The following is a 27529-nucleotide window of genomic DNA, read 5'->3' on the forward strand; positions in this document are numbered from 1 at the left end:
TTTTGCATTAGCACAATCAAATGTTCTGGGATTCCCATTCTTCTCAGAGTCACCCACCTTGTTGTTGATCCACACAGTCAAACACCTTTGCATAATCAATGAAACACAGATAGACATTCTTCTGGTATTCCCTGCTTTCAGGTAAGATCCATCTAACATCAGCAACAATATCCCTAGTACCACGACCCCTGAGGAACTGTATTCTCTACAAAGAGAGTTCTGGTGGTACAGGCTAGAGAGAGTTGTGCTACCAACCCAAAGTCTGCATCTTTTTAGCAGTTTGGATCCAGCGGCAGCTCTGAAGGATAAATACAGGCAGTCGCTTCATATTACAGTTTAAATCAGATGGAGGACCACTGTGAGTTAACAGCCCACTCAGTGCCAGTGAATGTCTGAGGGCCCTAAACCATCACAGATTCTGGGTGAACGATATTTATGGTGCTTATAAATAGAACCAGAGCATGACCTCTTCAGCTGTGACGAGTTAGTGTTGCATTGCCTTACCACCTGTAAGGCATTGGGATGTAGCAGTATCATTTTGGAGAACTGAAGCCAGAATTAGTGCAGGAAAAAAGTCAGTAGCATACATGTAATCCTAACTTTAATTTTCAGGATTTTTCTTGCTTATAAGACAAAAACTGTGAGGCCTTGTCCTAACTGCAAAGGCACCAGGTGGTTTCTCTGCAAGGCAGTCAACACCAAGCCTATTTCCTCGTGATTTTATGCAAAAGAGTGTGTGCAGTTTTAATTTCAATCTCAAGATATCTCATACTTATAGAAGGTAATGAAAAAAATCAACCAAACACACATCGTGGTAGAGTCTGAGCTAACACACAGCTGACCCTCCACTGGATTTCTGAGGCTGTAAATTACAAGAAAGAGACTGTCCATCTTCTGGTGGACTCAAATCTCCCAAGGTGTGGCCTTTAAGTTAGCAGTGCAACTTCCTATGAATCATGCCACCAAGTTTCAGGGGCTCCATTATAGTGTTCGGTTATAAAGAATTAGGTTGGGACCCGTCAACCCTGGGGTGTGGGACAGAGAGTATTTGTCTATGAAACTTTTATCTGATTTGCTTTCTGTGGTCAGCAGTAAACATAAAAGCTACCAGTGTGTATAATGGGAAAGGTGGATTGATTGATGATACTGCTTTGGATGATTGTTTTGCTTGCGTGTGAAGGAGAACTATTTATTGATCCTCACACAGACCTAGACCACCTGAAGAACTAACAGGATCTCCTACAAACAAGCAAACATTAAAAGTTGAAGGGCAGTACTTTACCACTACACAGAGCACTTTAGTGAATAAAGAGCCTGACATGCTGGCCCACATGTTTAAGGACAAAGGTTTCTGGGGAAGTAAATAAGATCATAGAGGAGCTTTCTTAATTGACTGAAGCCCTGAGTTCTTTGAACCAATTTTGAACTATTTGCGACATGGACAGCTCATTGTAAATGATGGTATTACTGGGTGTGTTAGAAGCAGCCACATTTTTTGGTATTGACTCACTGATTGAATGCCTGTTGTTGTTGATTGCCTTCAAGTTGAGCACGACTCATAGTGACCCTATGAACAAAAGGCTTGAAGCCCCTCTATAACTATCGACATTTATTAGAGTTCATAGAATTTCCAGAGGCATGTTATTTGGGAAGTGGATGCCACTCCTGCTTCCATTATTGAACACCTAGAAGTGGCAATAAAGAATTTTCAACCACCAGAGGATTGTTCACTAATATCTCGAAAGGAATTTGTATGACTTCTGCTAGCCACTCCAACCAAGTCAGAATTTCATTGCCAGGGCTTAAACTTCAGTGCTGCTGATCTTTCTTGTTTGACCCTTCATTACATTAACTTCAGAGTGGCAAATTTAAGCTGTTGCAAATATTGAATGAGCTGATTGCTCTCTGGATCGGTGCTTGATTGTGCAAACCTCCATGGGGTCAAGACTGTATGTTCTAACATATAAGGGTCATCCCGGAAACTGTAATTTTGATGATCCCTGTGGCCTGAAAGTGTGGGTTTGGAAGGAAGTCAGATGACAGGAATTAACCTGTGAATTGCTACAGTTAAAAGAACTATAAGCTGAAGAGGAGCATCCCTGGCAGAAACCGATTTAGAGAACTGTGATCTGTCTGGGTGTAAGCTTCAAGAAGCCACCCTGAGCAGTTTTAATGTGAAGGGAGCTATTTAAAAAACACTTATTTTTTTTTTAAATTTTATTATTTTGTGTGCGTGTACTGTCAAATCAGATCTAACTGGTACATGAGGAAATTGTCCCTCCTTCTCCAGTTGAGAATGGTGAATTCGAAGCGGGTGCCTCTGGGATTACAATGCAGCTTCTCACCACTAGGCCACCACAGCTCCCCAGGGGGAGCTACTGCCTATGTCATAGGGTATCAGAAGAGAGCCTCAGGGGCTGGAGGAAGATGTCCAAGATGTAAAATGTTTCCCTTTTCTTTCTCCACCCACTCACTTGTCTTGAAGAAAAACCTGTAGAAAACTTAAACACATTTAAAAGATTACACTCATTCTCAGTGGTACATAGGGGAAATGACCTTTTGCCACATTCTAATTTTAAAAGAGGCACACTTGTATGGTAGTTTTGAGAATCTAGAGTATACTCCTGCCTTTTGAATGGAATAGGGGAATTTGCCAGACTTTATGACCAGGAATAGTATCTATTGTATTTACTTCTAAACAGATATGAAAGGGAAATAGCCATCTTTATTTGAAGTGCATTTGAGGGTTTTAATTTATGAAAAGCACAACATATGCAATTGTATCTATTGAAATCTCTAGATACTGTATGAATATTTAAATTGTAAAACTTTATGAGAATTCTGAAAAGTTGTTCAGGTTTAGCAATAGCTTTAGTGATGCCTCCCCTACTTTAAATCCCTGTTGAACCACAGGAATATGGTGAGACCATTCCTCACAGATTTTCAGGTTCATTTTTATGATGTTTACTTTTTAGAACAAAACAATAGCTGAATTGAAAAAATCCCTCTTTCCTACTGACTGAGACATAATGGAAGGAAAGACAGCATTGTACAAAATTTTCATGCTGAAAGTATACAGTAGAACTCTACAGATAGAGCAAGAATTTAAATATAATTGTTGTTCATTTCCTTTGAGTCGAGCACGATTCATGGCAATCCTATGAACAGAAGGCCTTAAGCCTTTCTATAACCATCGACATTTATCAAAGTTCATAAGAGTTTCCAGAGGCATGTTGTTTAGGAAGTGGATGCCACTCCTGCTTCCAAATAAATACATATAACCTATAAATCGTCACTTCCAATTGAAAAACTAAAATTTGTTCTAAGCAAGTTCTACTCAACACCAGACCAGGCATTTTATTTATTTACATTTATTAATGTTCTCACTTATAATCAAAGTAAACATGAACATTTCAATACCAAAAAACCAAGGTGTATCAAAAATAGTTCGAATGACAAACAGTTTAAACAGGACTAGTTTAGACATGGGCATTAAATCCACTGTAATCAAAACTATAAAGTACGAATGAATGTGGTGGTAAAGTTGAAAATAATTTCATCTGAAACCAGCTTTGGTGAATGAGAGTTGACGGGTTGAACACCGACTGCCACCATGTACATGAGTACATAAAGTTGGTCAACTGGTCCAAGATGTACTATCAGCATTATCAGTGGTTCTTTCACTTATATTTACTGTCATTTTTGTGTTGTTAGGATTACAAATTTCAACCCAGTTTTCTTGAGTCACCTTCATACAGCAGCAGATAGGGCCTGTCCTTCCTCACCAATAACCCTGTGTCCTTATGTCAACCCCAAGAGCAGGGTATAAGCCGTATCTAAATGGCTTTTGAATTCCAGACTCATGAGTATGAGGCAATGAATCATTAAAGACCACTTCTCTTTCCTTTGAGAGAATGACATGTCTTCAATATTTATGTAGCTTATTCTTATAAGCTTTCCTTAACAGTAAAGACTACATACACATAGTGGGAGGAGAGTGGACCTTTACAGGTAAAGGAAAACAACTTTAGAAATGAATTATTTTCTTTATTATTTTTACTGAGAGAAGTATTGAGAGATACCTATTTTCATAATCTGTGCCTAAATTATATTGCAACCATTTCCCTTTGTACTATATTTTCAATAATTAGAGAATATGTTATTCATTCACTTAAAAGTGCCTCTGTAAGCATAGCCTAAAACTGCAGAAAGATCTGGAAGGTCTGAACATAGTGTGCTTCAATACAGAAGCTTCTTTGGGCATGTTGCAAGGACCAGTCCTTGGAGAGGGACATCGTGCTTGGGAGGGTGGAGGGACAGCACCAGAGAAGAAGAGCCTTGATGAGATTAATTGATTCAGTGACTGTGGTAATGGGGGTAGGTGTGTCAGACAATAAGGTTAGTTCAGGACAGAGCAGGGCTCAGTGCTGTTGTACACAGGGTTATATGAGTCACAAACAACTTGATGGCACATAACAATATACTGCATTAATAATGTGAAATGTTGGGGGAAAATATAGTACTAGGTCACCATGAAAACTTATATTAAGGGGAAATGTAAAACAATGACATTTCTTTTTTTTTAATAAATAACATTTGAAACGGTTTACTCAGATGATCTGTTAAGAGAAATATAACTTTGAATAAATTTGTTCCACAGAAAATTAAGTTAGCTAAATTTGATATTGAAGGTGGTGGACAACTCTTGCAGAAAGGAATTGTTTGCAATATGTGTTTATACACTGTTCAGACTCTTATTTACGAACTTTACAAACAGTCATCTATTGTCCTTTTAGTTTAAGTTCCTTGCTAATTTGAGAAAATGAGCTTTTCCTCAGTGTCTCTCTCAAATCAACTTTGGAGGAAAGAGGGCATTATTTTTATCGTAGGAGTATGCAATGAGGGTTGCAGAGTGGATTATATTTGGGGGTAGGGGGTGGGGTTTGGGGAGGTGCGGGGGGAGGATTGTGTACCAATGAGGGAGTTTTTCTTTTGCTTTTCAAGGAGAGGAGCAAACGGGGGGGAGGGGTTTGTGCGGGGAGAAGGGTGCAACAATGAATGAATGGAATTCCAAAATCTCTGTAGATGTTCATTGAAATGAAAAATAAACAACCTAAATTAAAAAAAAAAGACAATGACATTTCTAATCCTTAAGATCTTTTCATGCAGGGAGACTCTTAAGTCTTAATCCATCTGTGGAAACTTTGTAAGGAAGATCTCTTTTAAAATGCTGTAATTTATAACTTGGTGGGGGGAAAACACCACACTGAGAAAGGTAGAGCATCAGAGAGAAAAGACCCTCAACAAGATGGAATGACAGTGACTAACAGTGGGCTCGAGTGTGGCTGAGATCGTGCAGGATAAGGCAAGGCTCAGCTCTCTGCTTCACAGGGTCGCTATGAGACTTTGTCAACTCGATGGCACCTAACAGCAATAACACATTTGTAACACAACTTTTACAGTAAGAGGAAGCTTAGGCAATTTATACAGATTTCACCTGGAAATTATTAAAAGTACAGTGATAAAATACACATGTGCCCACTTGTGTGAAGAGTCCTTCCCAAAAGCAAGGGAACATCCCTCTTGCTTCCCTCAGCTCCGATGGTCTGTGAGTAAGGAACTACACCATCAACCCAAAGGCAAGTGGTTCAAATCTACCAGCTGCTGCTTGGGAGGAAGGTGGGAAAGCTCCTTCTAGCCTCTGAAAACCCACAGGAGGGGCAGTTCTAAGTTGGTTCAGACTCCATAGCAATGAGAACTGTACAGCGCTGATTCTTTCACTTTGGATCATATGTGTTTCCTAGCAGCTCAGAGGCAGCAAGCCAGGAAGGATCCTGTTCGGAGCTGTGGGCTCCAACTTTACTCCTGATTGGTGTCTGGCCCAATCCCAAAGGACTGGGTCTCCTGCCCATAGCCCTGAGACCCAGGGGCAGGGCAGGCCCTCAGCCCTACAAGGAGGCCCTGCAGCCTGCTTTGTTAGTGCTGGGCACTGGGTTGACATTAAGCAGTCCTCAAATTCTGTGCAAAGAACATCGGAGCTCATGTAAAAATTCACACTGACTCAGCACATCTATGGTGAGTATCAGTTTGCATTTCTAGCAAGTTCCTGGTGTTTCTGGCTCACACCAAGTTCCTGAAGCACAGCATCACAGCCTTGGCTCTGCAGGGAGGACATTTAGAACAAGGATGTCCAGGCTTCCTTACTAAATGGAATCATGGGGTGGCAGCTAGAGTTTACACATCGACTGGTTTTTTAAATGCTTTCCAGCAATCAGTTAAGGCTGAAAAAAGCTGACCTAAGAGGCTAGGATCGATGCCTTTGAGTTGTGGTTCTGGAGAAGAGTGTTGAACATACGTGGACCGCCAGGAGAACAAACAGGTTGGTCCTGGAGGGGGTGAAATCAGGCTGCTCCCTGGAGGTAAGGATTTTGAACCTCTGTCTCACATACTTTGGGTACGTGGTCATGATAGACGAGTCCTTGCACCTCATGGACCTCATGCTTGGAAAAGTGGAGAAACAGCACAAAAGACACAGGATGAGATGGATTGGCTAAGTCAATGGGAAAACAGGATTAGGTCTGTCAGAGATGAAGAAATAGGGTCAAGTTAGGACAGGTTTCAGAGCTAATGTACATAGGGTCACTATGAGTCACAAGCAATTCAATGGCACATTCAACAAGAAGAGTCTAATTAATTGTAAAACAGGGTCCAGCCTCAAAAAAGTTCCTGTGGATGTGCAAACTCACCCCTGGTGTTCTCTTTCCTGTTTCTTGTCCTCCATAAATTCCTCTTTCCCCTAGTTAAAAAAACCACATGTTCATGGCAAGGTATTTCTCCTCTACGCTACCCCCATTTTAGCTACTGTTTTCAACAGGAGACAAGCAGCGTGCTTTTTCCTCTTCATGCATACCTGATGGTGCTCCCAGTCCTAACACAGGGTTGCAGACACCAAGGTGAGTGGTTCACTGTCTTGGGAGTTTGTGACACTACGTTTCACTTCCTTCGCCTGCCTTTGAAGGAGTGCTCCACTGCCCTCCCCTCGAGACTCACAGGCACCTTCAGGACTGTCTTCACTGGTTTCTGATGCAGTAAATCTTGACAGGAGCAGGCTGCCTCCTCTTTCCCCAAGGACCAGCTGGAGGTTTCAAACCATTGAGGTCAGTTCCCATTCACAGCCTCCACTGGGTTTCCAAAAATGTAAATCATAATGGAAGGAGACTTACCTTCTTTCTCCCTCAGAGCCACTGGTGGGTTTGAACCTCTGGAGATGCAAGGCCTTTGGGTTAGCAGTGTAACTCAGAATGGACATAGCAAAAGAACTCCCAGGACTCCTGAACAGATGCTTCCAAAACTCAACGCCAGCAAGCCAATCCTCCACTCCCATCCACCCTCCACTGGGTTCCCAAGATGCAGGTCTTCACACAAAACTGCCTCTTTCTCCTGCAAGCAGCTGGTGGACTCGAACCTCTGACCTGTGTTTTGTAGCCCAGCACATAGTGCGGTATATTACCAGGGCTCCTATTTAAAGAAGCACTCCAAGGAAGCAGTGACCTCATCCCAAAGGGAAGAAAGATAAGGGGTCTGGAGGGTCAAAGCTGATCAGTGACAGGACAGTGTGAGTGAACAGTTCCCAACACAAAGAGTGTCCTCGGCATCACTGAGCAAGAATCAATGAACTACCTTGTTGTGTGTAGTGTGTATCACCACAGACACAACAGAAAAACACCTGAGCAGAGCTTGTGGTACCAACACAGACACAACAGGAAGATGCCTGAGCAGAGCTTGTGTGTGTACCACTACAGACAAAGCAGGAAGACAACTGAGCAGTGATTGTGTGTGTACCAACACAGACAAAATGAGAACAAGACACCTGAGCAGTTCTGAGAGGTAGCAAAGTTTTTATAAAGTAGTTTAATAAATACGTTAAGGCTTCAGGTAGTTGACAGTCTAGTTTACCAGCACATACTAGTACATCCTAAGCATAACTCCCTTACATTCAAGAATTTAAAACCGAGCTAACCATCTTAGAGTAAAGGATACAAAATAATTCACTTGCCCTAGGCTCCCCCACCATTCAACTCACTTCCTTCCACCTGTATGTATGATGGACAAAGAATGATGGAAATTGTTTTTACAATTTGAGGGAGGAAAAAAACAGTTGACTGGCGTGATCTGAAATGTTCTACTTTTTCAGCAAAAAGCTTTCACTTTTTGTTGCCTTGCATGGTTAGAGATACAGCCTGCAACGAAGGCCAAGCCAGGCTTGAAAGCTCCAACAGCAGGAGTAACTAGAGGAAGTCCCCAGGGCAGGGCATAGGGAGAAGTTACTTCCACGCTTCCCAAACTGGAGAGAGGGACCCTGCCTCAAGGTAGTAACCAGCTAAGTTGTCCAGCGCAATTCCCACCTAGTCAAACACCCACTAAAGCATTCTGTACCAACGCTGTGGTAGTGTGACCCCAGCAGGGGTGATACTGGACACTGCTCAGGACCCAGCCTTCAAAACAGACTACCCACACGTGTGGACGGACAAGCCTGCTCACAATCAAGCTGGCTCACGAGTCCAGAGGGAGCAGCTAAGCAGCAACAAGAGGACATGTCTCCCCTCGCAAGACTCTTCCCAGCAGTGCCTGTCCCCTGCAGAGCCTAGATGGACTCAAGGATCCAGTCGCTGCTGGATAGGGCAGGGACAGGCGGTGGGGCATCCCTCGGGGTTCCCTGCTCCCTCCTGGCCTGGAGCCGGTCCTCCTGGATGTCATCATCCTCTTCCTCCTCCTCTTCCTCGAAGAAGCCGTTCTCCAGCACAGACAAGCTGTCAGGGCTGCAGGCGGCCTGGCACACACCCTTATACTCCTGGATGGACTCGTGCAGGCTGAAGAGCTGACAGAGCAGGGACATGTCCAGCTGCCGGAGGCCCACCTGTGGAGGGGCAGGGAACACAAAATGCACGTTAACCGGTAGTTCTCCCAGGTCTGCACACATAAGAACACCAGCCAGCTGCGAGGGCCGCACACACAACACAGGTGCTTTGCATCTCCAGACGTGTTTTCTTTTCACAATGTTTTCATTTTATTTGAATCAAAGTTGATAAATCATCTAGGATTTTCATTCAATCCTTCATTGATGTTTTACTTTAGGATATCAATTACAACTGTAATGAATTGCAATGTCAAACCAAACTCATAGTGTATATTGCTTTTCCTTGCACCTTATTTCTCTCTTAATTGTTCACACTCTCCTTCCTCTCTTCTCTGCCCTGCTAACCCCCTGAGATTGATTCTGGGTGTAAACCTTTCCTTAACTTTCTACATCGTACTTGTCCTTTTGTGACTGACTGACATCACTCAGCATAAAATGTTCTAGATTCCAACACATTGGGCAGTCTTTCAGGGATTCCTGTTTTCTAGTGATGCATGGCACTCCATCATGTGACAGTCATCCATCCAGTGACAGACACCTGGGCTGTTTCCGGAAGGAATGCCACAGTAGACACGGGTGTGCATGCACTTCCAGTTTTGAGAAGACCTTAATTGTGCTTCCCCGCCCCTCAGTGTGTCAGGAGAGGATTATGATGGCGAGACGTGAGTTCCAGGTGTGGAATTCACTCGCTGCACCCCACTGCACCTGCTGATGCCACAGGATTGCACATCCGGTTTCACCTTGGACGCCCCAAACACAAGTGTGTCATTTCCTCTCCCTGTGGCCTGATAAAGGAGCAGCCACGCTGCCACAGCAGCAGGGTCCCAAGAAGCAAAGTCATCCTCACAACCTGAGCAGAAGGTGCCTCCTGCCCAGAACCCTCGGAGCAGCACTCCTGAACAGCCAGCCCCCAGGTTCTCCAGAGGCTGCAGTCTCTGAGTCTCTTGCTCTCAGCAAAGGTCACAGGACTATTCCTTGGAGTGACTAAAAAAGGCTAGTAAATTCAGGGCCCCTAGGGTTCTTCCTGGGAGCTCTGGTGGCTGAGTGGTAATGAGCTGTTCTGCTAGCCCAGAGACCAGAGGTTCAGATCCACTCCTTGGGAGAAAGATGGGCAGTCTCCTCCCATGTGATTGATAGCCTCTGAAAACCTGCTGCAGGGTCAGTTAGAAATCTGTTCACTGCTCCCCCAAACGTGGACGTTCTGATTCGACGGCAATGACATGACTTAAAGTTCTCCTGGAAACTCTTTCTCTTGTGGAGAAATCACAGGCATGACATTGACTTATCACTTTCTTTTCATTTTTCTCCCTCCCTCAGCCAGCCCAGGGAAACAGAGTCAGGCCAAAGTGTCTGTTATGTGACCCACACAAGGCAGAGGTAACCACCTGTCAAGGTGTCCTAAACATCTATGTGCATGAGAGCGCCTCAGAAACCTTGTTCAAAGTGCAGATTCTGGCTGTTGCTGGGCTTTTAGGATCCCTGTGATGCTGCCACAGCAGGCTGATGCACAGCCCCCTCTGTGAGCAGGGAAGAACTCTAACTATGGACCTGACTCCTGCTCGTGGACCTTGTTCTGTTACTTTGAGTCGGAACCGATGCATGGCTGACCCTCAGCGGGTTTGCAGAGGCTGTAAATTATTCAGGAGGCCAATGTCCCTCTTTCTCTTGTGGAGCAACTGATACTCAAACCACTTGCCTTTGATTTGGTATGCAACTTCTAACCCACAAGGGCACCAGAGCTCCTTAAGCCAGCTATTTCACATTTCTGTGCCTTGTTTGATATAAAAAAGGATTAATCATTTCTCTTAAGAAGTTGCTGGAGGGGATCACAAGAAATAGAAACAAACTGCAAGCAAATGCTTCCTGTACTATATACTGTACTGCACTAAAGGTAGATGCACATTATCAATTACACAGAAATGACCTAGTAAATCCTGCAAACAGGGTTGCCCCAGGCAGGTAGACTCACAAAGGGAAAGCGAGGCGCGGAGAGAAGCATGATTATGTGACGAGGTTGGGTGCAGAATTCCAGGTAATCAATCCTTCATATCCTTAACCAATGCAAATCACCAAGTAAACAGTGGTTGTGTCTTTTCTACAAATGGAATAAACAGTACAAAAATGGAAGGACGCTACACTTAGCATATTCTTCCAAGAAGCTCATAGAAGCAGTCTGTTGTCACTGCAGCAGCCCACATTACACTGGCAATCCTTCCACCCGAGAACCCCTGAAAGCTGGAATCAGGGGCTATGGCCCTCACCTCCAGCAGGCACAGCTGGATGGCTCCATGGTACGTCCTTGCCCTCTGTGGACCTCTACAATGAGAAGAGTGTGCTGCATCATTTAGCAGCTCAGGCACCTTGAAACATGACAGCAAACTGCTCTTTATCCTTCATTCTTTACAAAGGTTTGCAAGTGCAGGAAAGGTTTTCCCAAGAAGAAGGTGCAGATTCATGTAGTGGTGCTCTGCTCCCAGAAGTGCACCAGTCAGAGTGAGAAGCCAGACAAGGACTTAGGCACTCCCCTGCTTGCCAAAGGCCAGTGGCTTAAACCCAGAACGGGAGACGGCCTGCACCTGTCAAGATTACAGTCTCATAAGCACCATGTGCAGCAATCCTTGGACCGACAGAGCCTGTAGGAGTCAGAATCTACTTGACATCAATGGATCTCCCCCCTCCTCCTCCGCCACGCCAGTTTTAAGAGGTAGGAAGTTGGTGGGCCACCACAGCCTACCTGCCTGTGGTCAGACACCACCCTGTCCTTCCCGGAATTAGAGTGGGAATGCTCAGGGAGGCCACACCCTGACAGCTGTGTTTTCAAAACCACCCAGATGGTTCCAGTTAATAATAGAGCACCAGAATTCTGGACATAAATATAATTTCTGTCTTTCCCAGAAAACTTAGCAACTTCACTCACTACCATGGTATCTCATAGGTGACTTTCTAGTGGGCATTCCGAGGCTGAAAAGTGCATTGGGGGAAACTGCCCATCTTTCTCTTTTGGAACTGCTAATGGATTCGAAGTGCAGAGAAGCACCACCTACAGGTTAGCAGCGCAATCTCTACCCACTAGGCCACCAGAGTTCCCTCAGGCAATTTCTATCCCCCAATAATCACTCAATTTTAGACCAATACAGAAGAAGTATTGGGGCCTGTTTGCCTATGTTTAGAGCCTGGCTTAGCCATCTATTATCTGGGGGATCTCACTGCTAAAACAGCCACTGCTCTTGCTACTTCTCATGATCATTCCCTATTATACTGGCCTGCTGAATCCCATCTTGGGAGAAGGAGGGACAGGCCCTTCCTCTAGTCAGTGCAAAAGTGCAGATGCTGTCTAGGGAGCTTGAAGGCACTCCCATCTCCTATTAGGTCAGGGGACCTCGACTGCAGTCACACAAGATGAAAATGGACCAACGAAATGACTCTTGTGAGAAACAAAGTGGTCACTGCAGTTGTTGTTGTTGTTGTGTTCTGTTAGGATGGAACCAACCCATAGCTGATGGTCTGCAGGTTTTCAGAGGCAATTAATCACACAGGAGGACTGCCCATCTTTCTCCCACAGAGCAGCTGGTGGATTTGAATCGTGTGACCGTGTTAGGGATTACAATGCAGCTTCTAATCCCTAGGCTACCAGAGCTCCCTATCAACAAAGTTGAATTGTTGTTAGGTACCATCAAATCGACTACAATTCCTGTTGACAGATTGGAACCCTACCCTATCCTGTGCCATCCTCACTATCTCTGATAAGCTCAAGCCCACTGTCATTGTCACTGTGTGCACCTTCCACCTTTCCTCCTGACAACACGCCTGAAGTATGTAAGACGGTGTTTCACCATCCCTGCCTCTAACAAGCACCTGGTCTGCACCTCCTCTGAGACTGACTTCTTTTGGCAGCCAGACCCCACTGCTGTGGAGCTGACTGTCACACCAGGGGGGCTCCCAAGGCTGTAGATGTTTGCAGAGGACACTTCCTCAGACCTAGAAGGGGAGGAGACCAGTGCCTCCTATTTTAAAGTTTTAAAGGGTCATTTTAAAGGGGTTTCCCCCCCAAATAGATGAAATGGTCCCTTCACATAGTGAAAACCCACCAGCATTTAGGATCTACAGAACTTTCCCTGCACTGAATAAACTTTCAACACAAAACAAAGTCCAGGCTTTTGTAACCACTGTTTAAATATTTGAAGATAGTTTCACTCATTCACATCAACCCCTGAAAAGGCAAATCTCCATTCTAAGCTAACCAGCCTCCATTCTTTCCACTGTGGCATCTTGGCCCACTAGTCATCCAGGTTTCTCTCCTCTGGATTTGCTCTTCTATGGCATCTGGATAGGAATGCACTAACCAAGCCAGAATATTCAAAAGGAAATGAAAATATGTCTTTTCTAGGATTTAATTATCAAGATATAAACTTTAGTTAAAGAAGTCACAGCCTCCCTATATTTGCTCAACAAGTAAAGGAAACGCTCCACTCTGATAACCTACATCCCTCTGACTCATTGTGATATTGAGTCAGAACAGCCTCACAGCTGACCCTCCAGCAGGTTTCAGAGGCTGTAAAAGGCACGGGAAGAGACTGTCCAACTTTTGCCATGGAGTCTTAGTGGATTTGAGCCAGCAGAGGGAATGGCCCTAGGGTCAGCGTGCAAATTCCAGTGGACTAGGCTACCATCGCACCCTTTGATGCTCATAGGGTCAGAGAACTCTATTTCCTGCCAAAAGAGAGAATAATGGGAAATAAAGTAGCCTTCATTTTCACTTTTGAGCTCACACAAATCAAAGCAGAAGCCTGGGCCTTGGCTCTAAAAATCCCTTTTAGATTTCAAAGACTGCCTTCCTCTGACCTTTTGTTCACCAAGACTCAAGGCTTTTTCTCCTGCAGATACAGGGAGTAAGACTTTCACTTGAGCCAAACCATTTAGCTTTTGATCCTGGATTCCTTGGATGTGGAGTCAGAGAAGGAGAGAAAAGAGAAGACTTTCAACAAGACAGACTGATACAGAGGATGCAGAAATGGGCTCAAGGAAAGCAGAGATGGTGGGGCCATGGCAGGAGGGGAAACGGCTGGAGGAGCAGACTCCACCTAGCACCACCAGTGCCTCTGCTGAGGCCTCGCATCACACCTGAGAGTTTATGCTAATGAAGTGACTCAGTGGGGCGGGGCGGGGCTGGCCACCCCCGTGGGACACAGCCCAAGCTAAGGGGAAAGGGCTGACTATATAATGATGCTCCTTAAAGGCCCTGGATGCCAAACCCGCACAGGCTTCCTGGCTGGACAAGGAGCACCTGGGAGGGGTCAGTCCATCCCATTTCTGAGACAGCTTTGTGCTGGGAACTCTCCCAGATGTCACTCCATCCACCCATTTCTTCCCCCCCAATCAATAATTTATTCATTGCTCATACCTTTTTAAAGAAAACCAGAATAACATAAATGACAATTATATACATGGATCTTACCTAAAGGAATATACAAGTATCAAATTGGTTTTCTCTATAGAAATAGACAATACCGAACTCATTATCAGCTGTCTAAACAAGCATTGCGGCTGATTGTGGAACAGAACATTAATTACTCATATGCAATTTAAATTGCAGATCTATCTATCTATCTATATATCAACTATTCTTTTTTTTTCCCAAGTGGCACCTTTTATTTACTTCTACATAGACTAACTTTAGTTTAAGGGTTTTCACAAAAAGCATCCTCATTTATAGAAAACTTAGTGGCATGCAGTCGATGTTCAGTAACTACGTGTTAACGAGTCACCCCAGACTCCAGCTAAGGAAACGCGGCTGCATGGGCTCGGCACGCGGGACGTGGCCCCGCATGACTAGGCTGCTGCGCCCCCCGCATTCTGGCCTGCGCCCGGCAGCACACCAAGCTCGGGGCGGCCGCGAGCCCCTGTCTGGGCGTGGCCACGCGTCCAGAGCCAGGCGCCATGGAGAGACTGCACCACGAGAGATGAAGCAGAAGCGCGGGTCGGCGGAAAGCTATTCTTTTTTTTTTTTTTAATGCAGTAAACATAATTTATCCAGTTTTTCTCAGTCTTACCCCATTTCTCTGTTACCTCTTTTTTTTCCCTATGATAAAGCTATAACATTTATATAGTGCTTTCCTGAGTTCTTCAATTTGTTCTAGCAAATATCAAACCCAAAGTAGTTAGAGCCAACAGATCAGACATGAAGAGGTCCCTGGGGCCTCTGTCTCATTCTGGCCATTTTGTCTGCAGGAGCTAGATCTTGGAAAAAGACATCATGCCGGGAAAGGTGTGTCAGAAAAAGAGGAAGACCCTCAGCAAGGTGAATGAACAGTAGAATGTCAGAGATGATGAGGATGGTGCAGGATGGAGCAAGGCTCAGATATGATGCTCACAGGGTCACCTAACCACAACCACCATCACCACCCAGACTCACATAGCTGGCATCCTAAAGGGGCTGGGAGAGGCCCTGAATTTGTAGCCAGCAGGTCAGAAGGGAGGGTGTTGGGACACACAGGTTTCTGGATGGTGCCTGAGGTCATGGCTGGCTTGAGGGGGGCAAGTCTGACCTAGTTCTGCAAAGACTCCAGACCAGAAGCAGGACAGAGACCACAGAAGTGAGAACGTTGGGATTTGGGTTCATCAACGTACATCTGGGGTCAGAGAATGACTTTCAAATGGCACAAATGCCCAGATATCCCCAGGCAGCCGAGGATTAGCAGTAGGCTGGGAGCTGGCGGCAGAGAGCTGCGTTCTGGGCCTTTCTGAATCAAAGCAAGCAGATGACTAACAAAGCAGCCTTGTCATCAAGTGGCAACTCTCCCAGAAACAAAGGTCTGACCCACCTAGAAAGAGCGATTGCTGTCATGTCCTTTACACAGTCAGACATGTGGTCTGACAGGGCTTTCAACACACACGTGCACACACACCTATGTGTGAGTGATAGATCCACCCACTCCCAAGCCACCTCCTATCAGCTGGGACACAATGTGAGAGGTGACATGACCTTCCCAGTCAGGTTGCATCTGTCTTTTGGCTGTGGCCTTTTTAACTGTCACCATCTGCTGTTGCCACACCCACTGTCTGTGAGTTCATCAGCATTCATGGGTTCTGCCCTCCATTGTGTTTCTAAGGCTGTAAATCTGAAAGGGACAGCTGCATCTTTCTCCTGAGGAGAGGTTGCTGGATTTGAACTACCAACTTTTTCATTAGGAACCTAATACTTAAATTACAGAAAAGCATACACCAGTTCAAAAATTTTCAATGTATATAATTCAGTATCCCTGATTATATTCTACAAATTGTCTTCCTCCTTTCCCAGTTGCTCCTCCAGCAGACAGTAAACTCACTGCCTCTTCACATTCCTACATCTTTGGCTAGCTGTCATCAATTTGACCCCATACAGATAGATACTAAGAGAGCATAATGCTCAAAGCAAACATTCTTCACTAGTTAGGCTAAACTAGTGTCTAGCTGTTTGATTTCTTTTTTATTTGTGATTTTAACTAAGGTTTACAGAAAAGTTGGATTTTCATTCATTTATTGTTGCAGTTTCTGCCTACTCCCACCAGTTCACTTTAAAAAAAAAAAATTCACTCACTGTTACATAATTTCCTCCCTCCTCCCCACACCTCCCCCAGTCCGCTAAGCTATGCACCTCTTACTCTGGACTGTTGTCATACAATAATGTCTAATAATATATGCCTTTTAAACAGTTCTTTCCGTCATCTGTTCTCTATTCCAATGCAGTGTTAATTATTTATCCCTTCTTTTCTTAGTTTCCCCCCAACCCCCATGTCAGGCCTGTTTTATAACCGTGGTGTTATACAGTATCTGTCCTAGTGTTTGATTTTAAAAACAATGCTTCAGGGAATTTTTTTGGTTTAAAGATTCTCTCAGAGCAAGTTTCAGGGATCACCTACTGTTCATGGTCCTTGAAAAACTATATTCCATTTGAAACTCTGTTCAACATTTCCCCCCTTTTTGATTTGGATTCTGTGATAGAATCTTTGGTCAAAAAATTCAGTTATGGTAGCTGGGCACCATCCAGTTCCTCTGTTCTCTTGACAAAAGAGGCATCTGTCCATGGAGATGATCAGTCATCTCCATGATCATTTCCTCTCCCTATTCCTGACTTTTCTGTTGCTCCAGGCAAAAACAGACTAGTGGCTACACCTTGGGTGGCCACTTGCAAGCTGTGAAGACCCCTAGCACTATGCAACAAACTAGGAAGCAGAACAAAACCACACCCCTCACCTCCAAACCATAGACTCAAATCTCAGGAGATGTATAGTTCTATAAAAGCAGCCTTTAGCACCTACCTTCTACCACATCTATCACTCAAATTGTCCAGTTCAGTTTGGCCATAGTAACACTAATTGTCTGTGCAACCGTACTCTCAATAAGAATGTCTCGTCACTGATGTGGTGTCAAGGGTTTATTGTTCAAAATGGCTCTCTGCCCACTGATTGACTGGTACATGGATGTGGCACATGGACATTCATTCATGGAGTGTGTTGGTCAATTCATAAGGATTGGTTTGTGAAATTGGGTTGTCTAATTTGAGCAGATTCAGCTTCCAATATTGAGAATCTCACAGCTAGCAAAGATTGTTACACCAGCCAGACCCACAGGAGAACAGCAGCAACTGCAGCAGAGAACCACAGACCCAACATGAGATGGAGCTGACTTTGGACTATTGCCCTACAGAACCAGAACCAGTGGCCTTTGCTCAAACTTCCTAGAGAACTTGAGAGGAGACACCATAACTGGCAGGACTGAGAGCTCTGTAGCAATGGTCTAAAGCTACAAGGTTGAAAGCCAGACTGTTTGTCACTACGCCTGAGAAGCTGTCCTGACTGAGAAATTGTATCCTGTTAACTTCCCTAATAAATACCATGACCCTGAGTACAGTTCAGTATGGTCTGTGAGCTACTGCAACAGATTTTAGGCCCAGTAGGGCAATAAGACTGATGTTGGGATGAGAAGCAAGAGGTGCAGGAGCATGGAGACATCTCTGACCTCATGGGAACTGATTCTGTGTTGTGAATGCTGATGATGGGAGCAGTTTCCTCATGAAAAAGATACAGTTAGCAGAAGTCAGATTTTCTGTCCGCATGTTGCCCTTGCTCTTTTTACAACAGTAAACTGAAGCTCGGTACTCTGGAAGCAATTTAGTTCCCTTTCTTCCCCCTTCCCATCCCTAAAAACAATTAATAAACTTTGGACTCTATACATTTGTCTTTTTAAATAAATGAGGTGATACAATATCTGTCCTTTTATGGTTGACTTATTCCACTCAACATGATGTCTTCAGGCTCCATCCAGACTGTGGCATACACAGCAAGATGTCATATCTCATACTGGCTGAGTAGCATTCCACTGGACTTATGTACATACCATGTTTGGTTTATCCATTTATCTACTGCTGGGCGTTACACTTGCTTTCTCCTTCTGGCTATTCTAAGTGCTGTAATGAACACTCATGTAAAAGCCTCTGGTTTGTCTCTGCTTGTAAATCTTCAGTATACACCTATGAGTGGAATTGAAAGATCATATGGTAGCTGTCCTATTTTCAGTTTTTCTAAGGATTGACCACTCTGTTTTCTGCAATGGCTGTCCTGTTCTTCATTCTCATCAACAAAAGATGATGATTCCAATTTCCTCACATCCTCATCACCATTTGTTATTTCCTGTCTTAGGGTTTTTTTCCTTCTTCCCTTCCTTCTTATTGTTATGTGCCGTCGAGTCACTTATGACTCATAGCGACCCTATGTACAACAGCCCTGAAACCTGCTCTATCCTGTGCCAACTTTATTGTCTACAATATACCTACCCTCATTACCCTAGTCACTGTATCAATCCATCTCATCGACGGTCTCCATCCCTCCACCCTTCCAAGCATGAGGCCCCTCTCCAAGGACTGGTCTGTCCTTGCAATATGCCCAAAGTATGTCAGATGAAGCCTCAGAATCCTTGCCTCCAAGAGCAGCCTGGCTTCACCCTCTTTAGGAAAAACCTGTTTGTTCTCCTGGCAGTTCATGGTATATTCAATACTCTTCTCCAGCACCACCGCTCAAAGGCATCAATTCTCTTTGTATCATCCCTAATCATTGTCCAGCTTTCTGACACATAGTAAGCAACTGTGAATACCATGGCCTGGATCAGGTGCACCTTAGGCTCCAGACTGATGTTGCTCTTCAGTACTCTAGAGATATCCCTGACAGCAGACTTTCCCCATGCAATTTGTCTCTTGATTTCCTGGCTGCTGGTACCAAGAGTATTGACTGTGGAGCCAAGGAAACTAAAGCTGTGAACCATCTCAATCTCTCCACCATCCATCCTGATGCTGCCAGTTGGTCCAGTGGTGAGAATCTTTGTCTTCTTGACATTGAGCCTCAATCCATATTGAAAGCTGCAGTCCTTGATCTTCTGCAGCAAGCGCTTCAGGTCCTCCTCAGTTTCAGCAAGCAGGGTGTGTCATCTACATAAGCAGAATGTTGATGAGTCTTCCTCCAATCCTGATGCCACATTCCTCCTCATAGAGCCCAGAGTCCTGGATGATCTATTCTGCATATGGATTGAAAAGGTATGGAGACAGAATACATCTCTGGTGTACACCCTTCCCGATTTTGAACCATGTAGTTCTCCTTGTTCTGTTTTGATGACTGCTTCCTGCTCCAAGTATAGGTTTCAGATAAGTACAATCAAATGTTCTGGAATTCCCATTCTTCTCCGAGTCAGCCACAGTTTTTTCGTGATCTGCACAGTCAAATGCCTTTGCATAGTCAATGAAGCAAAGATAGACATTCCTCTGGTATTCTCTGCTTTCAGCTAAAACTCATGTAACATTAGTTATAATATCCATAGTACCACATCCTCTTCTAAACCCAGACTGCATATCTGGCAGTTCTCTGTTGAGGTACTGCTGCAGAATCTTGCTTGCATGTGATATTAATGATATGTTTGATAATTTCCACACTCTGTTGGGTCACCTTTCTTTGGAATAGGAACACATACAGATCTCTTCCAGTCAGTTGGCCAGGTAGTTGTTCTCCAGATTTCTTGGCACAACTTAGTGGGTGCATCCAGGGCAGCATCTGTTCCTTGAAATATGTCAACTGGTATGCTGTCAATTCCTGGGGCCTTGTTTTTTGCCAATTCTTTCAGAGCAGCTTGAACTTCTTCCCTTCCTTAGCCATGTTTTATCTCTCTGATGGTGAATGGTATTGAGCATCCATTCATGTATCTGGTGGCCATGCAAATGTACCCATTGGAGAAAGGTCTATTTTGGTTTTCTGCTCATTTTTTGAATGAGTTGTCTTTATTTATAATTTTTATATACTTTTTTTTATTTCAATGAACATCTACAGAGATTTCAGAATTCCATTCATTCATTGTTGCACTTTTCTCCTACTTATATTTTTTAAAGTCTCACATACTTTGGGCATGTGGCCAGAAGGGACAAGTCCTTGGAGAAGGACGTAATACTTGGAAGGGAAAGTGCAGGAGGAGACCCCAGATGAGACAGACTGAGAGAGTAACTGGGGTAATAGGTGTAGTTCTGTCAGAGACAGTGAGGCTGGCTCAGGATACAGCAGGGTTCAGAGCTATTATTCACAGGGTCTCTATGAGTTGCAGGCAACTTGATGGCACCTAACAACAACATGTTTTATATATATTGTAGCTAGTAGATTATTATCAAATACAAAATTCTGAAGATATTCTCCTACTAAGACAAGTTAGTAGATTGTATTTTCACTTTTTTGGCTAAGTCTATTGATAATAAAAAATTGGCCTTACATTTTGGCACTTCCTCAAAAAGCTGAACATAGAAATTCCATATGACCCAGCTATCCCACTATTTGGACTATACCCTGAGAAAATGAGAACTGGCGCACAAACGGAGATCTGTACACCAATGTTCATAGCAGCATTATTCACCATTGCAAGAACATGGAAACAGCCCAAATGTCCAACCACAAATGAATGGATTGAGAAGTTGTGGTATACTCACACACTGGAATACTATGCAGCACGCAGGAGCAATAACTTTATAAATTATTACCTAACTTGGGAGGGACTGGAGAGCATTATGCTGAGTGAACTAACTCAGTCCCACAAGGATAAACATCCTACCATTATTGTAAAATGAGTATAAAGATCCAAGGGAGTTGGGAGAGGGTGGAAGCAGAGGGATGAGGATGTGTACAGGGCTGGGGGATTAATCATGGGGTTGTGCAATTTGATTGTTGGGGGGGTGAGGGAAATTGAAAGAATCTGTTCTCAAAAACAATGTACTCAAATTTTGTAAATAAACTAGTGTAAAATAAAAAAAAATAAAAATAAAAAGGAATTCTTTTAAGAATTACTTTATATTAAATATAATTATATATTATTGTATGTTATTTATTAAAAATGTGTGTGTTTTGAAAAAGAAAAAAAATTGGCCTTAACTTTTCCAGAAGCGAGTTAAGAACTGGTCTGAATCTGTTCTTCAGGGTCAGGCCCTTTTCTCCCTACCTGCACTTCATGCAGAGGTCGTGAGCTCCCTGCACCCCTTGTTCACAGAAAATCCTCTAGTTGTTGAGGTTAATCCCCGTACCCCTCTCTTCTTAGACCATGGCTGCCTCAGTCTCACAGGGACTTAATTTTCTGTCTGCTTTGTGACATCTGTCATCCTCTGTCTTCTGTACCGTCACACACCTGGGTTGGGCTTCCCTCCTGCAGTTGCTTGGCACCGGCAGGGCCTCAAAGAGTGGGCCCACAAGCGTTCTGACTCTTTAAGAAGGAGCTCTGGTGGAGGCGTGGTAATACGCCAGGCTTCCAACTGAAAGGCTGACCGTTGAATCTGTGAGCTGCTCTATGGGAGAAAGGTGGGCAATGTCCTCCCATAAAAGTTCAGAGAGCAGGAAATGCGGTGGAGGGTCACTGTGCCTGGGATTGCATGCAGTAGGCTTGATGCACAAGTCCCAGGCGTCCATCCTGCTGGGGAACATCTAGCTGTAGATGCAGGTGGGCAGTGGCTGGGGGGACGCTGGCCCTGGGTAATAGTCCTTAGTGTGTAGAGTTCTAAATATGGCAAAAGGGCACCAGGGCTGGGCTACCAGGTAGTCTGTGTGCCCACTTTCCTAGGTGCTCATGGAGGCTGACCACGGAGCACTCTCAAAGCCCCTCCAATGAGCACTGTCACAGCCCCTTCACAGGCCAAGGTTCCTCCTTAGTGTTCGAACTTTTCATTGTCTTACTTAACAGCAATTTCCATTATAAAATTCTTTCGCTACCTTTGATGCAGATGACAGAATCTTGCTTGCCAAAAGTGAGGAGGACCTGAGGCATTTCCTGCAGAAGGTTAAGTATTGCGGCTTTCAATAAGGATTGAAACTCAACATCAAGGAAACAAAGATTCTCACCACTGGGCCAAGAGACAGCATCATGATAGATGGAGAAGGGATTGAGATTGTTAACAGCTTCAGCTTACTTGGCTTCACAATCAACTCTTGGTACCAGCAATCAGGAAATCAAAAGACAAATTGCATTAGGGAAATGTGCTCTTCACAGAGGAATGGGGAGATCTAACCAGCAACCTGCATCACGCAGTCTCTCCAGAGCAAAGGCATGGAAGCCTGAGTGCCGTGTGTGTGTGTGTGTGTGTGTGTGTGTGTGTGTGTGTGTGAGAAGGCCAAGGGCCAGCCAGACAACAAAACCTGTAGAGCTGTGTGAGAACTTCTCATCTTCCAGGAGAAAGGGAGCAGGAGGCCCTCACAAGCCATGAAAGCCATCACAACTCCTCCCCACACCAGGCACTCACTAACCCTGGAGGCTACCACAGCATCCCCAGGCCCTCACAAGCCCCCAGGGCCACCCTGGTCCAACTGCAGGCAGAGAAGTCCTTTACCTCAGTACTGAGTCTCATGGGGGTGTGCTTTCAAAGTCCACCACTACATTCAGAAAATACAGCTCCTACCAGAAACATTTAACAGATGGGCTCACTCATTTAAGAAGGATGCACTTCTAAGATCCTACAATTTGTTGCTTTTAAAGACTGTTAAGGGCAATCCACTGGCCTCCATTGTTTCTCACTGCTCACGTGATTCCTTCCTCTCTTTGCCCGGCTTTCCTATTTCCTTTTCAGTTACAACTCTCTTTCCTTCACCCCATTGACAGCAGACACAGCTGAAAACCCAACTCAGAACATTTCTAACAATGAGGCCAAATGATTTGGAACCCCTTTTGCCATAGTTTCCTCTTAGTTGAGATTTCTAGGGACCCCTTAAAATTACCGAGGAGCAATGATGTAATTTTGAAGACCAAGCTGCACCTGATTCAGGTCATTACTGCTGTGGTGAAGTCCCCTTTCCCAAAAATTTCTCAAGAACTAACTGTCAAGGTGCAGAATCTCAGGACTTTCAATATGTTGGGGGTAGGGAGGGTAGTGAGAGCAAAGCAAGCTGTATCATATTAGTCATGTTAAGTGTGCAGACCATTTAATGCAAGGATGAAATGAGACTCTGGAACCAGATGGTCCTGTCTATGACTTAAGTTACACATAGTTGATTTTGTTCTGTGTTGTCAAGTCGGAACTGAACCATATTGGACCCTCCTGTAAGTTTTCAGAGGCAGTAAATCTCATAGTAGAAGACTGCCCATTCTTCTCTTGCAAAGAAGCTGATAGATCTGAACTGTCTGCTTTTTGAATTGGCAATGCAAGTCCCTACCCACTAGGCCACCAGCACTCTCTTTAAGTTACATAAGGACATATGAATTTTTTAACATAAAATAGAATTAGAGTACTTATAAGGAAGATATAAACACTAAACAAGATAATGTATAAAAATAACTTACATTCTACCTATAAAGAGATGTTCCCAAGATTAACACTACTTATCTCTAGATGCTAGTGTTCTAACTTTTCATTGTCTTACTTATCAGCAATTTCCATTATAAAATTCTTTAGCTATGTTGTAAAGAGGGACAGGTCCTTGGAGAAGGATATCATGCTTGGGAGGGTGGAGGGAAGGTGCAGGAGGGGAAGGCCCTCTATGAGGTGGATTGATTCAGTGACTGGGGTAATCGGGATGAGTGTGTCAGAGACAATGAGACTGGTACAGGATAGAACAGAGTTTAGGGCTGTTGTACATAGGGTCGCTATGAGTCACAAGGGACTTGACGGCACATAACAACAACAACCACCACCTTTGATTCAGATGACAGAATCTTGCTTGCCATAAATGAGGAGGACCTGAGGCATTTCCTGCAGAAGGTTAAGTAGTGCAGCCTTTAATAAGGATTGAAACTCAACATCAAAGAAACAAAGATTCTCACCACTGGGCCAAGAGGCAGCATCATGATAGATGGAGAAGGGATTGAGACTGTTAACAGCTTCAGCTTGCTTGGCTCCATAATCAACTCTTGGTACCAGCAATCAGGAAATCAAAAGACAAATTGCATTGAAGAAAATCTGCTGCCAGGGACCTCTCCAGAGTAGATGTCAGTCTGGAGACTAAGGTGCACTGGATCCAGACTATGGTCTTTGCAGTTATTTGCTATGCATCAGAGAGCTGGACAATGACTAAGGATGATAGAAGAAGAATCAATAACTTTCAGCTGTGGTATTGGAGAAGAGGATTGAATATACCATGGACTGCTAGAAGAACAAACAGGTTCATCCTGGAGAGGATAAAACCAGACTGCTTCTTAGAGGCAAAGATTTTGAAACTTCATCTTACATACTTTGGGCATGGTGCAAGGAGGGACTAGTCCTGGGAGAGGGACATCATGCTTGGAAAGGTGGAGGGATGGCACAGGAAAGGAAGATTCTGGATAAGATGGGCTTACTCAGTGACTGAGGTAATGGGGATGTGTCAGGGACAATAAGGTTGGCTAAGGATAGAGAAGGATTCAGAGCTGTTGTACATAGGGCCGCTATGAGGCACAAGCAAATCAATGACATAACAACAACCTTTGATTCCTTTTTCAACACTGCCCCAACTCTAGTATTTAATTAGTCAGTCCTATACATTCTGCTTCAGGAAACTGCCTCCGGTTTGATTCCTCTTTTTCCTGGCCTGCTCTGCAGGGCATGTACCAACCCTGCCATGCACATATCTATCTTCTCTGTCAGTCCTACACCTCCAGATTCTTCCTCCTGCACCCTGCTGGATAGCTGTCAAGGACCTCAGCAAAGTGCTAAGGAGCAAGGATGTCAGTTTAAATACTAAGGTGCTCCTGACTCAAGCCATGGTGTTTTCAACTGCTTCATCTACTTTGGACCTTTTTGGGGGGAGAGGAGAAGCTGAGTCCCCACCTCCTCTGTCTCATTTTCCCTCCTGAACCTCCTCTTCCCAGCCACACTCTGCTCTGCCTCCTGGCCTTGCCCCAAAGAATTTCAGGCTCCACCTTGTTCCGTGGGCTGGACAATGAACAAGGGAGACTGAAGAATTGATGCCTTTGAGTTGTGGTGTTGGAGAAGAGCATCCCATGGACTACCAAAAGTTGTAACAAGTACAAGTTGTCTTAAAGAAAGTGTAGCCAGGGTGCTCCTTAGAGGCAAGGATGATGACATTTCATCTTACATAAAAGTATGTTGTCGGGAGGGGCCAGTTCTTGGAAAAAAAAGACATCTGGTAAAGGTGAGGGTCTGAGAATGAGAGGAAGCCCATCAACAAATAGGGCAACACCTATTGTTCATAGGGTTATTCTGAGTCATAGATGGCTTGAAGGCACCTAACAATAGCAGCAGCAGCAGCAGCACACTGCCTTCAAATTCATCTCCTCAAAGTGCACCCTGGGTTACCATTCTCCTGCCTACTGGAGGGTTCGCAGCCTGCTGCCCCGCTCTGTTCACCCTTCATGGTATCTCTAGCAAAGTGCTCGCTCTGTGCACTGTTCAGTTTGCAGTCCTCATGCCTGGGCTTCACGGCCACTTCCTCATCTCCACTTCTCTTGTTGAAATATTTCCACCTCTTGAGACCTTGCGACACCATCATCTCCTTCCAGGGGTCCACTGACCTTCTGTCTATGCTTTTGTGAGACATATCGACCCCGTTCTGCCATGTCATCTATTCACATCCCTCTACTGGATCTGACCTGGGCCCTCACATTCAACCGATCTTCACAAACTGATTCAGAGCCAATTTGGGGACAAATGCCCAGTTTTCTTTTGCAAGGCCTCCAAGTCAAAACCTTGCCTGGACTGAACCTGCTTTCCAAACTGTCTGCTCAGACCTCACTGCCCCCAGCTTAACGAATCTCCCTGCAGGAGCAAAACGCATTCATGAACACTCAAAAGACCAGCTTCCTTTTCCAAGATCTTGTGGCATCTCTTGAGAAAGACTTGTCAAGGCCTGCTGCCTTACCTATCTTTATCTCGGCTAACTATCACACAGACTAAAGGCAGCTGTTTATTTCCCATGTGTTTCAAATACTCGTGCTTAGAGCATGCTCTGGTCCCAGGCATAATTAAAAGGTCACAGCGGTACATGAGTCACAACAGGAAGGGCCTGGAAAAGCACTCTCAGTAGTGGAAGCGACTCTCAAGCCCTCACAGCACGACTCCGGAGGCATGTTTACAAGCCAGAGTCTTGCCATCAGAGGGGCGCTGAGACCTTCCTATTGTGTGGTGTTCAAGAATGATAGTTAAGTCACAGGAAGAGCTCTTCCTTTTCTCCCCCATGTTTCAGCCTTGTCTAAGTTCCCACTGGAAATATGATGCAGATTTATCCAACTACCATTCAGAGACTCATATATACAATGCTTAGCCATCAACGCTTATCAATAAACTTGAAAGGCTAGCTTGGAATGTATGTGGTTCAGGAAGAAACTTAGAAATTCTTTTCAAAGAGCACTAGAAATGACATCTTTTCTGGGGCAGCTGCAGAGCCAGGAAGCAATATCTAATAACTGGTGGGAAATTATGGGAGCTACTTTCCAAGTGCAGTTAAGAATTCACTTTCAACAATGAATGAATGGAATTCCAAAATCTCTGTAGATGTTCATTGAAATGAAAAATAAATAAATTTAAAAAAAAAAGAATTCACTTTCAGAACAGAACTGCCTGTTGCTGGGAGAGTGGGCGTGAGCAGAACTTTTTAAAGTAATCCTAAACATGCTAGATGCATACTCAAAGGATTCCTGTGAAAAATCTCCTTGAGAACTTATTCTTTTTGTTTGTTTGTTTTTGTTTTTTTGTTTTGTTTTAATTAATTTTAATAAGCATTTACAGAGATTGTGGATTTTCATTCATTCATTGCTGTACTTTTCTCCCTGAACTTATTCTTAACGAAAATCACCTTTCATAGGTTGTTGCTATTAAGAGCCAATGAGTCAGATCTGGCTCATAGAAACCTGTGTACAGCAGGAGGGTCAGCTCTCGCCCATAGAGACCCATGCACAAAAAAGAGGGTCAGCTCAGGCCCATAGAGACCCATGTACAACAGGAGGGTCAGTCCTGATCCATAGACACCCGTGTACAGCAGAAGGGTCAGTTCTTGTCCACAGACACCCGTGTATAGCAGAAGGGTCAGCTCAGGCCCACAGACAGCCGTGTACAGCAGGAGGGTCAGCTCAGGCCCACAGACACCCGTGTACAGCAGGAGGGTCAGCTCAGACCCACAGACACCCGTGTACAGCAGGAGG

At 44.4% G+C, this 27529-nt stretch overlaps 1 protein-coding gene and 1 pseudogene across 1 annotated transcript in view; one reads left to right on the top strand and one right to left on the bottom strand.

Annotated features, from left to right (window-relative positions):
- The first annotated feature begins 461 nt into the window (after positions 1-461).
- LOC102843173 lies at positions 462-7092 on the top strand (annotated as a pseudogene).
- Positions 7093-8644: 1552 nt separating this feature from the next.
- Positions 8645-27529, bottom strand: part of FAM89A (family with sequence similarity 89, member A) — a gene marked incomplete at its 5' end in the record, with an annotated part of 29088 nt that continues 10203 nt past the window's right edge. The window contains one exon of the mRNA XM_006894599.1: positions 8645-8917. Within this exon, the coding sequence (XP_006894661.1) occupies positions 8645-8917 (273 nt within the window). The remainder of the gene's footprint in view (positions 8918-27529) is intronic.

The sequence above is a fragment of the Elephantulus edwardii genome, unplaced genomic scaffold (assembly GCF_000299155.1).
Source record: "Elephantulus edwardii isolate Elephantulus edwardi_28Jun2011 unplaced genomic scaffold, EleEdw1.0 scaffold00146, whole genome shotgun sequence".
Taxonomy (NCBI): Eukaryota; Metazoa; Chordata; class Mammalia; order Macroscelidea; family Macroscelididae; genus Elephantulus; species Elephantulus edwardii.